At 37.8% G+C, this 14,329-nt stretch overlaps 1 protein-coding gene across 2 annotated transcripts in view; it reads left to right on the forward strand.

Moving 5' to 3' along the window:
* The window catches only part of LOC124617051 (mitogen-activated protein kinase kinase kinase 4), a 217,227-nt gene that overhangs the window by 100,239 nt on the left and 102,659 nt on the right, over positions 1–14,329 (forward strand). For both annotated transcript variants that reach the window (XM_047145235.1, XM_047145236.1), the window contains exon 13: positions 12,563–12,676. In XM_047145235.1, the coding sequence (XP_047001191.1) occupies positions 12,563–12,676 (114 nt within the window). The remainder of the gene's footprint in view (positions 1–12,562; positions 12,677–14,329) is intronic.

Here is a 14,329-nt window from a genome sequence, read left to right on the forward strand (position 1 = left end):
CATTGTGTATCTGTTCAGGAACTTGGGAGGTCTCTATACTGAGCATTTCCAGATGCTTCTATGCCCAGTAAAATATCTATGCCCTTTCAGGAACAGATCATATGGAAAAAAAGTGTCCTGAATACAAAAGTACTGCAGAACTGTTACACACCTTACTTCAAGATGATACTCCGCATTGACAGTTTTTAGTCAAGTACGTAGATTGTCCCAGATCCTTACAAGTGGAGTCTACATAGAAAGCTTACTAGAATAGAGGCAAATTGGATTAGCCTATACACAAACAACAAATATAATACCAAGCCATTACAAAACCTGTCACTATAAAAGTTCCCAGCATAAAAATTACACAAAATGTTACTATCTGTAAAAACTTAATGGACCATCAGGTTGATTAGTTAATTACATGTTCCATGGATTATTTTGCACATAGATTGTAGTGGTGTGGAATGAGTCCTTTTACATTCACATCACAAATTAAATTGTACATATGGCAACCTTCTGAACATTCCTAAATTGTGATGTTTTACAAAAAGAAAAATAGATATACAGATGTAAGTTAATGATTCCTACCCACTACTTTTTCTATCTGTCAGAAATTTTTTGTCACTGGGCAAGTGATCAAAAATTTTTGTTGCAGCATTGTGTACTCCCTTTTGCGCTAAAGACAACTCTAATGTGGAGAAATGAATGTCGTTTTTCCTTCTGGTATTGTAATTATGTACTCATTGTTCCTTTCGAACTGTAGTGTATTATTTGAAACAAACTTCATGAGGGGAATAAATATACGGGGAAGTAGTAGTCAGAATGCCCAACTTCTTAAACAGATGTCTACAAGATGATCATGGGTGAACACCACATATTATTCCCACAGCATGTTTTTGTGCAATGAAGATTTTCTTTCTTAAAGATGAGTTACCCCAGAATATGACATTATTGAATGAAAATATGCAAAATGTGTTGACTTACTAATATGAGATTTGCAATGATTTTAAGTGCAAATGTGGCTGAACGAAGTTTTTTCAGGAGTTCCAAAATATGTTTCTTCCAAATTAAATTCTCATCAGCATGGCCCCCTAAAAACTTTGAAGTTTCCACCATATTTGTTTTTTCCTCACCATGTGTTACACTTACTATCAGTGTAGTACCTCTAGATGTGCGGAACTGAATATGTTGTATCTTTTTAAAATTGAGGGTGAGACCATTCCCAGAAAACCAGTCAATGTACTTTTAAGAACATCATTTACCATTTCTTCTGTTTCTGTATGTGCGTGCTTGGACTGATTATGATACTAGTGTCATTTGTAAAAAGAAATAATTCTGCATGTTGTGTACTAGACAGAAGATCATTTATGTATATGAGAAAATTGGATAAAGAGGGAACAATAGTGGACGTAAGATTGAACCTTGGGAATCTGCTCACGTGATTTCTCCCCAGTCAGAATTATGTCCCTGGACTACATTGCTTGAATTACTGAGTGCAACTTTCTGCGATTTTTTGGTTCGATATGACATTATCTGTTGGTTGGTTGTACCACCAATCCCATGAAACGTCAATTTACCTAGGAGAATACTATGATTCACACAGTCAAATGTCTGAGAGGGGTTACAGAAAATACCAGCTGGCAGTATTTTATTATTTAGCGCTTGTAAAATCAGGTGAGTGAACATGTAAATGGCATTCTCAGTAGAGCAACCTTTCTGAAACCCAAACTGATTTGCTAAGGATACTGTTGTTGTTAGGTGAGACACTATTCTGGAATACATCATCTGCTCAAAAATTTTGGACGGTGATGCCAGAAGTGAAACAGGTTGGTAGCTATTTACTTTTATCATCTTTCTTTAATTGGGGTTTAACAACGGCATATATCAATCTCTGTGGAAAAATGCCTTTAGTTAGTGATGGGTTACTTATTTCAGATAAGACTGGGCTTACCACATGGGTACAAATTTTTCATACGATGGAATTTTATGAGAGTTAAGTATTATCAGTTGCTGGCTGTGAGAGATTAGCTGCTGCCATGGTTTCATTACTGTTTGTCCTACAAAGCATTTACCCTTCTCTCTTATCACAATGGAAAAAACTTGGAACAGTTAGCAGGTAATGGTCTCTGGTGACAAATAATGGAGAGACCTGAAGTTATTATATCTTGCACTAGTTTTACTACAAGAACTTACTGTCAACAGCTTACAAAAATATAGCTGTATCTATAATCGTTAGGATCTACAACTGGTGGCTGTTCAGTGACACTTGGTGTTGTTTGCATTTCTCCAATATACCTCTTGATTTGCTCTGCATTATGCAGTCCGTGGACCAAGCCCATTGTTGAAGCTCAAAGAGTTTTCCTGTCCATAACTTCAACAATTCTGTTTGTACATCCCTCCCCTTCATTAAATCTTTCCTCAGTTTCTCTTCTCCTTTTATATTTGAACTCCTTGTATAGCTTGTCAGTTTTTTGTTTCTTTACTGTACATAGCAACTACTTTTGCTTACTATTCCCCTGTTTTCTCTGGCCAGAAATGCTGGAGTTGGCAGTCGTGTGTGCATGAGGTGTGCTGCCCAATGAGTGCCTCAAACATATAGCAACACAACACCAACAAATATCTGCACTAACTGAGCAAATCCTATGCAAAATTGTGGTCCTGTGCACTATTTGAAACCAACACTGTAACATAACATTAATAAATGACACAATTACTCATAGGAGCATCAAAACAATGGTACAGCAGACTGTTCAACTGTGGCTTATGGGGGAAATATATTTAACAATGCAAAAATTCTGTACCCTCACTGCTTTACAGTCTCTATTCCCATTGTCTTTACTAGCAGTCCTTTAAGTATATTTAAAACTTGTATGGTTAACCATCTCTGCCATCTGCATAATAATTTCCTTTAAGCTACTCACAGTATGTTCAATACTCTGTACGTATTGAATGTACTGCAGCCATTGCCCCAGTGGTATTTTGTTGGGAATGTTTCTTTTAGTTCAGTAACCAAGTGACTATTACAGTTTGCCTGTTTCTTTAGACTTTTGAATTCCTGTCAGTTTTCCCTTAACTCAGTTGCTATATCCAGGTAACTATCTCCCTGTAATTTTCTTTGGGCATTTACATCAGGTGACACTTAATGAACAATTTCCATGACTTCATTTCATGATACTTCATTGTTAAACTCCTCATTAAAACATCTGTAATTTTTAATCAGTTCTTCTTCTAATGTTAATTTTAAATTATTTAATGGATCATTAATCATATTAATATCTCATTTTAATTGATTTTTTTTATTTTCAACCTGGCAATATAATCTTACAGTCATTTGTCATATTAAGATTTAATTCAGCAGTTCTGTGTGTTCTGTATTATGTTGGTAGAAGCTACAGAGGCAGCTGATGAAATTATCTAACTTTCTGTTTTGATGGTTTAGTTCTTTATTTAAATTGTCCATTCTGAGTTTTAATTCTTGGTTTGATTTGATATCTGTATGTGTAATTCCTCATTAAAACCTACTATCAATTTTTTAATATCATCTAAGTCATTACTGGCCATCTACATATATACCCCACCCACAAGCCACTGCATGGTGCATGGTGGAGAGTGTTGCATACCACTTATAGTCATTTCCTTTCCTGTGACATTCACAAATAAAGCGAGGGAAAAATGACTGTCTGTATGTACCCATACAAGCCACAGTTTTTTTTATCTTCATGGTTCTCGTGCAGTTTGTAAGTTGGCAGCACTAGAATCGTTCTACACTCAGCTTCAAATAAAGTTTCTATAAATTTTGTCAGCATTGTTCTGGGAAAATAACGTCCTTTAGGGATTCGCATTTGAATTCATGAAGCACCTCCATAATACTAACCTGTTCATTGAACCTACCAGTAACAAATCTGGCAGCCAGCCTGTGAATCGTGTCAATGTCTTTCTTTATGTCTTTTGAGTAGTACTCAAGAACAGGTCACAGTAATGTTTTATGTACCATACCCCTTACAAATGAATCCTTTTTTCTAAAATTCTCCCAGTGAACTGAAGTCAACCATTTGCCTTCAGTGTTACAGTTCTCACATGCTAATTTAATTTGTAAAGCTTTGCATAATTACACCTAGATATTTAATCGATGGGACTGCGTTGAGCAACACTCAACTAATGCTGTATTCGAAAAATACAGGATTGTTTTGTTGCTCACCTGCATTAATTTACATTTTTCTGCTGATCCTCCTTGGTACACAAAACATGTCAGAACACTGTTGCAGAAAAAATGAGAAAAGCATGCCAAATTTAGACAGATGCAAAATCTCCAAGACTGGCGATCATTTACAGAAGCTCGAAATCTAGCACGGTCATCAATGTGATATACTTATAATAATTTCCACAACAAAACTTTGTCTCGAGACCTGGCAGAAAATCCAAAGAGATTCTGGTCGTATATGAAGTATGCTAGCAGCAACACACAATCAATGCCTTCCCTGCAATATAGCAGTGGAGATACTATCAAAGACAGTGCTGCCAAAGCAGAGTTACTAAACACAGCCTTCCCAAATGCCTTCATAAAAGAAGACAAAGTAATTATTCCAGAATTCGAATCAAGAACAGCTGCCAACATGAGTGACAAGGAACTAGGTATCCGTGGAGTAGGGAAGCAACTTAAAGCAATTAATAAAAGCAGGTCTTCTGGTCCAGACCATATACCAATTAGGTTCCTTTCAGAGTACGCTGATGCAGTAACTCCATACTTAACAATCGTATACAACCGTTGACTTGACGAAAGATCTGTCCCCGAAGACTGGAAAGTTGCATAGGTCACATCAATATTCAAGAAAGGTAGTTGGAGTAATCCACTAAATTTTAAGCTCAGATCATTAATGTTGATATGCAGCAGGATTTTGGAACATATATTGTGTTCAAACATTATGAATTATCTCGAAGAAAACGATCTACTGACACACGGTCAACACGGATTTCGGAAACATCGTTCTCGTGAAACACAACTAGCTCTTTATTCACATGAAGTGTTGAGTGCTATTGACAAGGGATTTCAAATTGATTCTGTATTTCTGGAGTTTCGGAACGCTTTTGACACTGTACCACACAAGCAGATTCTAGTGAAATTGCGTGCTTATGGAATATTGTCTCAGTTATGTGACTGGATTGATGATTTCTTGTCAGAGAGGTTACAGTTCGTAGTAATTGACGGAAAGTCATAGAGTGGAACAGAAGTGATTTCTGGCATTCCCCAAGGTAGTGTTATAGGCCCTATGCTGTTCCTTATGTTGTGGGGAAGGCTAACCAGACTGCGTCTTATTGGCAGGACACTTAGAAAATGTAACAGATCTACTAAGGAGAATGCCTACACCACACTTGTCCATCCTCTTTTAGAATGCTGCTGTGTGGTGTGGGATCCTTACCAGCTAGGATTGACATTGTACATCAAAAATGTTCAAAGAAGGGCAGCACGTTTTGTGTTATTGTGAAATAGGGGAGATAGTGTCACTGACATGATACAGGATTTGGGATGGACATCATTAAAACAAAGGCTATTTTTGCTGCGGAGGAATCTTCTCACAAAATTCGGATCACTAACTTTCTCCTCTGAATGCAAAAATATTTTGTTGATGCCGACCTCCATGCCGACCTTATCCCCATGATAAAATAAGGGAACTAAGAATTCATGTGGAAAGCATAGGTGTTCATTCTACCCACATGCTATACGAGATAGGAATAATAGACAATTGTGAAGGTGGTTCGATAAACCCTCTGCCAGGTACTTAAATGCGATTTGCAGAGTATCCATGTAGGTGTAGATGTAGGTTGAAAGCAAGCTGCCATTCATCACATCATCTAGAAACTTTGTCGAAGTCATCTTGTATCCTTCTACAGTCACTCATCTTTGACACCTCCCATACACCACAGGATCATCAGCAAACAGCCTCATTTTTTTTATTTAGAGAACAAGAGTGGTTCTATTACACTTCCTGGGGCACTCCTGACGATACCTTTGTCTCTGATGAACGCTTGCTGTAGAGGACAACACACCGGGTTCTGTTACTTAAGAACTCGTCAAGCCTCTCATATAGATGGGAATCTATTCCGTATGATCGTACCTTCTTTAACAATCTGCAGTGGGACACCGTGTTGCACAGAGTTTATATAAAGTAATGAGACTGAGTTTGTGTATCAAAATTTATTGTAGATATCGCCACAGCCACTTGGTACTCTTCAGTATATGGTCCTTGAGAGTCAACAACCTGCTGCATGCGAGACTTCCATTCTTCAAACGCTGCCGTGAGCACTGAGTCTGGGATGGCCTTCAAAGCCCTCATTGTAGCAGCTTGGAGCTCCTCCAGGGTCCCATGACGGTGTCCCTTTGGGAAAGTTTCTAGTTTGGGGAACAAAATAAAATCTGGTGTGGCCACATCAGGACTGTAGGGGGGCTGGGGATTCGTTGGAATCCCTTTCTTGGCCAGGTAGCTGGCCACCATGGAGCAGGTGTGACTCAGCACGTTATCATGATGCAGCTTCCATTCATCGACAATGGCTGGCCTCATGCATTGGATCCTGTCTTTCAGTCTCTTGGGCACTTTGCAATAAAAAGCACTGTTGACAGTTTGGCTTTGGGCCACAAATTCATGATGAACCATGCCCTTGACGTCAAAAAACGCAATCAGCATGGCTTTCACCTTCAATTTGCACATGCGAGCCTTTTTTGGACGCGAGGATGCTGCAATATGCCATTCGACACTCGTGTGCTTTGTCTCCAGGTTGTACTGAAACACACAGGTTTCGTATCTGGTGAGAACACCTAAAAATTCCGGATCAGCTTCAAGGCTCTGGAGATGGTCTTGGCAGGCGTGCACATGTGCTTGCTTCTGAACGTCTTACAAAATCTTGGGAACCATCTTGGCACAGATCTTCCTCATCGACAATTCTTTCGCGATGATGATGTGCACTGTCATTTCATCAAGTCCGAGGTCTTCTGCTCTCATCCTGACATTCATCCGACAGTAAGTGTTCAATTAAAAGTGCACACGGTCGATGTTTTCATCGGTTTTGCTGGTTGACGGGCGTCTGGAACAGTCCTCATCCTCACCGCTGTCCCAGCCCTCTTCAAAGCTCCTCACCCACCTGAAAACCTGGTCTTTTGACAGGCAATCACCACCTTAGGCTTGCCGACACATGTCCAATGTTTCAATACCCAATTTTCCTAGTTTAACACAAAACTTGATGGCATAAAATTGCTTGATCGTTTGCTGCATGTTGTGCCAAGACCAACGACTTTGCGACATGCCCACTCAATGCACGATGCTGGTGAGACAAGAGCCTGCTGGCGACTGGCACGCTGCGCATTTTCGGCCAGACATCCCTCACCACCAATCCCTCCGGGGTGTGCACGCTTCGAAGTACAGTCAAGTCAGCAAATAATCAGTCTCATTACTTTTTATACAAACACCGTACACTTTCAAGGAAATCTAGGAGTGTGGAATACCTGTTGCCCTTCACCCATGGTTCGCAATGTATCATGTGAGAAAAGGGTAAGTTGAGTTTCACAGGAACGTTGCTTTCTGAACCCTTGCTGATGTGTGAGCTTAAGTTTCTCTGTCTCGAGGAAATCACTATACTTGAACTGAAAATATGTTCAAAAACTCTTCCATGTTTACTATTATTTGAACTGTTAATTTTTAACAAGAAATAGGTAATTTTGTCTGTTCTTAATATTCTTTCACTGACAAAATTTCAAACACTGGCTCATGAGTGGTTTATTTTGGCTTCTTTTACCATTATAATCACCTTATGGCTTGTTGTTGTTGTTGTTGTTGTTGTTGTTGTTGTTGTCTGCTTCTGCAGTGACAGTAGGCAGTGGCTGAACTGGGCAAGAGCAGCGTCAGTGCTAGTATCACTTGGCAGCTGCAGTGGCGGTTCATGACTGCAAAATGTAAATACAATGTGGGAATGGATGAGGCACTTGGTGGCGCCCATTGCTGCCATAAACATCAGTCTCCAAAATACATCAGTTCCAGTTGTTATAGTGTAGGCTATTTAGACTATTATGATGGAACACTATTAATTCCAAAACATTACTTTTCTTGAGTGCTCATTTCTTTTTGGTCAACCTCCCATTTCCTTAGTCTTCTGTTCAGTTGCAGGATATAGTTGCTCTCCCTCTCCCTCTCCCTCCCCTTCCCTGTCTTTTTCTCAGTAGCAGATTCAGTGACCTGTTTTTTAGAACGGGGAGCTAATTGTAAGTGAAAAAATTTAATCATATGTCTTTTTTTATTTCATAAAAATACAGTCCAGTTTTTTGGTGATATAATATGAATTTCTTCATCTGAGTTATACAGTGGTCAACAATACACTTCCAAGCAAACCTCTCCCAATAAACTCAATAACAATCATGATTATTAAAAGAAAAAAGAAACAAAGAACTGCACCTATGCAGTGTTGTGGAGCTTGTACTCCAACATCCTGGACCCATGCAGCAAGCGCAACAGTGGCCAGTCTGTCAGTCTGTGATACATAGAAGATGGACGCTAATCAGATGGAATGCTCACTCATCTCATATGAAATAAAATAAAAACAACCAAAACCAAATCATTATGAAAGAAAAATTAAATATATTAAATAATAGTCCACTGAAACACAGTTGACACTACAATTGTAAGTAAGTGCATAACTGCAAAATTAAGGGTAACCAAAGAAAATTTTGGAGTAGGAATTCAAAGTTCAAGGATAAGAAATAAAAACTTCGAGGTTTGTAAGTTACATGTAATCCTATCGGTTACAGCAAAGGTCTTGGAAGAGCATTTGAATGGAATGCACAGTCTCTTGAAAGGAGGACATAAGATTCACATCAACAAAAGCAAACCAAGATAACGGAATGTGGTAGAATTAAATTAGGCAATGCTGAGGAAATTAGATTAGGAAAAAAGACACTGGATGTAGTAGACACGTTTCGGTACTTGGACAGCAAAATAATTGATGATGGTAGTAGTAGAGAGGATATAAAATGTAGAGTGGCAATGGCAAGACAATGATTTTGGAAGAAGAAAAATTTATTAACATTTAATATAGATTTAATTGTTAGAAAGCTTTTTGCTGGAGGTAATTGTCTGGAAGTGTGTGGAAGTAAAATGTGGTCAATAAGCAGTTTAGAGAAGAAGATAACATAAGCTTTTGAAACGTAGTGTAACAGAAAAATGCTGAAGATGAGATGAGTAGATCAGCAATGAGAAGGTACTGAATAATATTGAGGAAAAAGGAAAGTTGTGACCTTACTTCGCTAGAAGAGGGGATCGGTTGATAGGACACATTCTGAGACATCAAGGTATCATAAATTTAATATTGGAGGGATGTTCAGAGGGTAAAAATTGTAGAGGGAGACCAAGAGATGAATTTAGTAATGGATGTAGATTCATGTACTTATTTGAAGGTGAAGAGGCATGTGCAGGGTAGAGTAGCTGGGGAGCTGCAACAAAATAGTCTTTAGACTGAAGACCACAACAAAACTGAAAATCCTTTATGAAATAAGACTGAAAAATAAATGACTACAGGATCAAAAAATTATTGTCAGAAGCCTCTTTGTTTCATAAAATAGTTTCATTTTACCTCAGTATACTTTATTTGGCTTTTTATGGTGTATTTAAGTTTAGAAACAGTGAAAATTTCTTGAAGTCTGCAGAAGACGTACTTACTTAAATTGTGATCTTGTTAGTGTGAATGTCCTCCTCTTGAGCCATTTCTTCGTATTTGTGAAGTCAGAATTAATTGCAAAGGTCAAAATTTTGAACGTAGTGTAGATGGATGACAGTTTTAGCCCCAGTACTTACAACAGCACGACACAAAATCTCTTTCTTCGCCATGTGAAATAGATTTACTTATTTTGAAGCATATTACCTGGGGATACTTCCATTGTGCATTGGGCTACATTAGACATAGTCATGTTTCAGCAGATCAGGAAGGCCACTCAGAACAATACTCATACCCATAGATCACAATCTTGACTCACATGCTATTGTACATATCTCCCCCAAGTGCCCCTCTGTTCCAAATATGTCCTGTCTGTCAAAAGGCTTACTTTCCAGACCCAAATCCAAATTTATCCACACTGCCCTAGTTAAAGATATCCTCTCAATTCATCCATTGTACATTTACAAGCAATGTAACTTCCAGAAGATGAAAATTGAATGTCAGAAACTGATTTTCACTGATGAGCGTACCTGTTAAGGATTGAAGCAATTTGAAACTTCCTGGTGGATTAAAACTTTGAGCCAGACGGGGACTCGATCCAGTGATCTCTGCATCACGTGGGCAAGTGATCTACTGCCTGAGCCATTCAAGTACAGCTCCCAACCCATCCAAGTTTGAATCTTGGTCCAGCACACTGGTTTAATCTGTAAGAAAGTTTCAAATCAGTGCACATCCTGCTGCAAAATGAAAATTTATTCTTTAAACAGTCTCATGGGCTGTTGCTGAACCAATTCTTCAGACTATCGTTTTTTCCAGGAGTGCTAATCTCAAGTGATATACAGGAAAACGTGGAAAGAAGGTGCTGGCAGAAATAAGTCTGTGAGGGCAGGTGGTGAACAGTATTTGAATTGCTCAGTCACATGTTCCTGTTAAAAGAAAAGGTGTCCCCAGTTCGAATACTAATTCAGCAGGAAGTTTCATTAGGTATTATGTTGTTGTAAATGGGGAGACATAGTCTGAGGCTCAGAATGTCAAGTGTACTTGAAGGTAGTGTGATGCAGCCATTGCTGTTCACGATTTATAAATGATGTAATGGATAACATTTGTAGCTCTTTCCGTTGATTTGGTGATCATACAGTAATATACTGAGAGGAGACATAGCTAGAAATTTGGTACAAAATGTAACGAGACTTCAATTTAATCAGCACGTAGGACAGAGATATCAAACTAACTCAAATCGTGAATTAATGTAATGCAATCCACTTAAAATGAGTGAAAAGATCTGATATTGTTTGACTGAGTGATACACAGTCACTGGAACCAGTGACAACTTTCAAGTACCTGATAGTATCCATCTGCAGTGACTTTAAGATGGAACACCATGCTGTAGGGAAGTTGGGTGCTAGGCTTAGATCTATTATTATAATACTTCTAAGGAAGTACTAAGGCAACACAATACATGCATGAATGAGGTTGCTTACGAAACTCTCATTCAATCAATTCCTGAGTAAAGTTCATCAGTCTAGGCTCTTAATGAAAGCAATAGAAAAGGTTCAAAGAAAAGCTGTTTGATGTATTTACATACTTTCTTATTTAATGTGAAAGTATCACGGCAATGCCAAACAAATAGCAATTGAAGACATTAAAGGAAGACATTTTGCAAAACAGCCTTACTCACAAAATTCTGAGAATCCACATTCCAGAAAGAGTCGAGAAAGATACCATGTCGTTTCATGTAGTGACCACAACACTAAAATTAAAGAGATTTGGGCCCCTACAGTGTGGTACCAGTAGTGGTTCATCCCGCATATCAACCATGACTGGAGTAGGAAAAGGAGAAAATTGTACTGGTACGATTGTACCTTATGATGCAAACCAAAGACGTTGAAAAAATACTTCCATAAAATTCAGTGATACTGGGGATGATTAAATGAGGGACATCAGAGTGTTTTATGGTTGATGACCAAAATGTACGTGTTCGTGTTGCCAAGGTAGCTAACTCTTTAACTAACTAATACTGTGGCAGTTGACCTGGAGCCAATTTTACCAGGAGCCTTATTGAATCCTGGTGATTAAGATGATTTCATCAGACATATTTGTCAGTAAGAGAAAGAGAGAGAATGCTGTACCATGATTGCCACCAGTGCACCAAGGTCCAGTTTTGAATCACAAATTTCTTTGCGGTGTCTCTTGAAGTGTCAGCATGTGTCACTGTTGAGTGTGATGCATTAGTCAGATGGAGACCTTACATGTGACAAAGCCCCCTCCCTTTTTTCCCATTGCTACTCAAGAACACCAACTTACTAGGCAGCATGAGTTTTTCCTCGCTCTTCCTGATCAACATCACAAAAGTGATGCTACAATTGTCATGTACTTCTGACATTTAACCATAAAAAAGTTACACTTCAGGCACACACACACACACACACACACACACACACACACACACACACACACACACACACGACAGTGAAAAGATGCTGATTAGAGCAGTAGAACTCCACAACCAACATTGTCACACAATATTTTCATTTTACCTCCATGTACATTTGTTGTGTCTTACTGTTTTATTGGAGTATTGTGCCATAATTTAGTTGTGAACTTTACTAATGTGCTGCCATATGTTTTTGATTTCAGTTACTTCAGGAAAATGGATTTACAGATAAGAAATAAAATATTTTTTTTTTGTTTATATGTGGTATGCACATTTTATATTGATTTGATATGATCTGTTGGTCATATTTATCTTCAGTTTGTAAATAAGATTTATGTGCAATGTTAGTATGGTGTGACACTCAGTTTCAGATATTTATTAATTGATACTTATTCTCTTGTTTACTCTGCAGTTATACAGACTTTAAAGCAAATATTGCAATTTAATTTTCAGTCGCATTGCAAGGGGGATGTTGGAAGCTGTCGGAGAATATCTCACTACGAGAGTAAAAGAACTGACAAAAATAATTCACAATGGGGATGAATCAGATGAGGACATTTCAGTGAAGTAAGTCAGTTTGATATTTTTACTAGCTGACTGTTTGCAGTTGTCAAACATTTAAAGATGTTCATGACACATGGCTTAATTAGTATTTACTTTATTATTACTCAAGTAAATACTCAAGTGCACATTATGAATTTATTTACATAAATGTGTTTGTTTTACAATTCATGATGTGTACCTCAGAGCTTAAGAGGGAGAATCTGAGCATTATCAGTAGAAGGCCGAGAGGTTAAAAGACAGTTTACCTGAAATCAAACTGTCAATGTCACTTGCAAATTTGGTATCTTTTTAGATAATTACACTTAGCCATCAGCTAAAGAAAAAATTTATCACAATCTGAAAGGAATCTATCAGCCGTAGAGAATGATTTCCCAAGTGTTTCTTTGTAGAATTGCACACAAAATGTGAAAAGATAAAAGTGTAATTATTATTTGTAGACTACATTAAAAATCGGAACTGCCTTCTGTTAACATACATATACACCATCATGAGGTGTGTATTTAGTTATATAGACTCATTCACTGAGTGAACACTTAACAGAAATATCATTTACACTTAAAGGTCATACTTAGACTCTGAAGCAGAGGACAAAAGCTGAAATACTGAATTGCTTCTTACATATATGTTTCACTGAAGGAGACTGTACCGTAATTCCTCGTTTCATTCATTTCACAAATTCCAAAACTATATCCCCGGAAGTCTATGAACTTCTTGATGATTCTTCAGATCATCTGTGATGAGCAATGGACTTCTAGATTGAGTTTTATGATCCATATTTGTTCATTTGTTGTGCATTTCACACTATTTTCTCTCATTTCTACAAAACATTACTGTTTCACCATACACTTCTTTAAGCAGATGGTAAATTTGTGTCTGTTTCAACTTCCATCCTTGAAATTTGAATAACATCTCTGACCTCACAGGTGACAGGACTTTGTATCACATAGTTCATTTTAAGCAGTCACAGATTGTTCAGTAGCAGCTTCCTTTTGACTTGCACTATTAGAACACCGATACATGATACTGAATAAAATGATACGGTATTATTAAGTAGCTTGAAATCAGTCTCCATAGTGGGGATGGCCAGTATCTTGCTATTTCTTGGAGTATCCTCATAATTGGTACTTCGGTGTAGAGTGCTGTACTTTTTTTCACTTTTCTCCTTGTACAGTAGATGTAAACACTGTGTTCCACAGAAAGATGCTTCCTTCAGTAAGGTTTTCCACTCTGCAGAAGAAAATAAATTGCTGCAGAAATTAGCATTCATTTAATTAGCAGAATTGTGATGATGACTGAAGTTGACACAGTTTTCATTATAAACTGATCAACTTATCTACAGTCGACAGCACATTGCTTTATTGGATGTAATGTCTCATCTGTAATTTGTTAAACATGGCTTGGTTACTTATAGTGTAATACTTCATTCTTTGTGACTGAGTAATGCTGTGTGGGTTGGTGTATCATCAATGCATATTTGAGGTCTCCTAAACTCTTTGCTGAAGAGCAGGTGTCGTTGTGCATGGTAAATTTATTATGTGTTGATAAACCCCATAAAGTAATCATTTCACTCCTTTGAAAACTCAGTGTCATGCCAGTTAATTTTGAAATTCACACCATTGATGTTGATGGATTCGTGATGACAAACATTTTCAGTGG

This window comes from Schistocerca americana, chromosome 1, assembly GCF_021461395.2.
Source record: "Schistocerca americana isolate TAMUIC-IGC-003095 chromosome 1, iqSchAmer2.1, whole genome shotgun sequence".
Classification (NCBI taxonomy): Eukaryota; Metazoa; Arthropoda; class Insecta; order Orthoptera; family Acrididae; genus Schistocerca; species Schistocerca americana.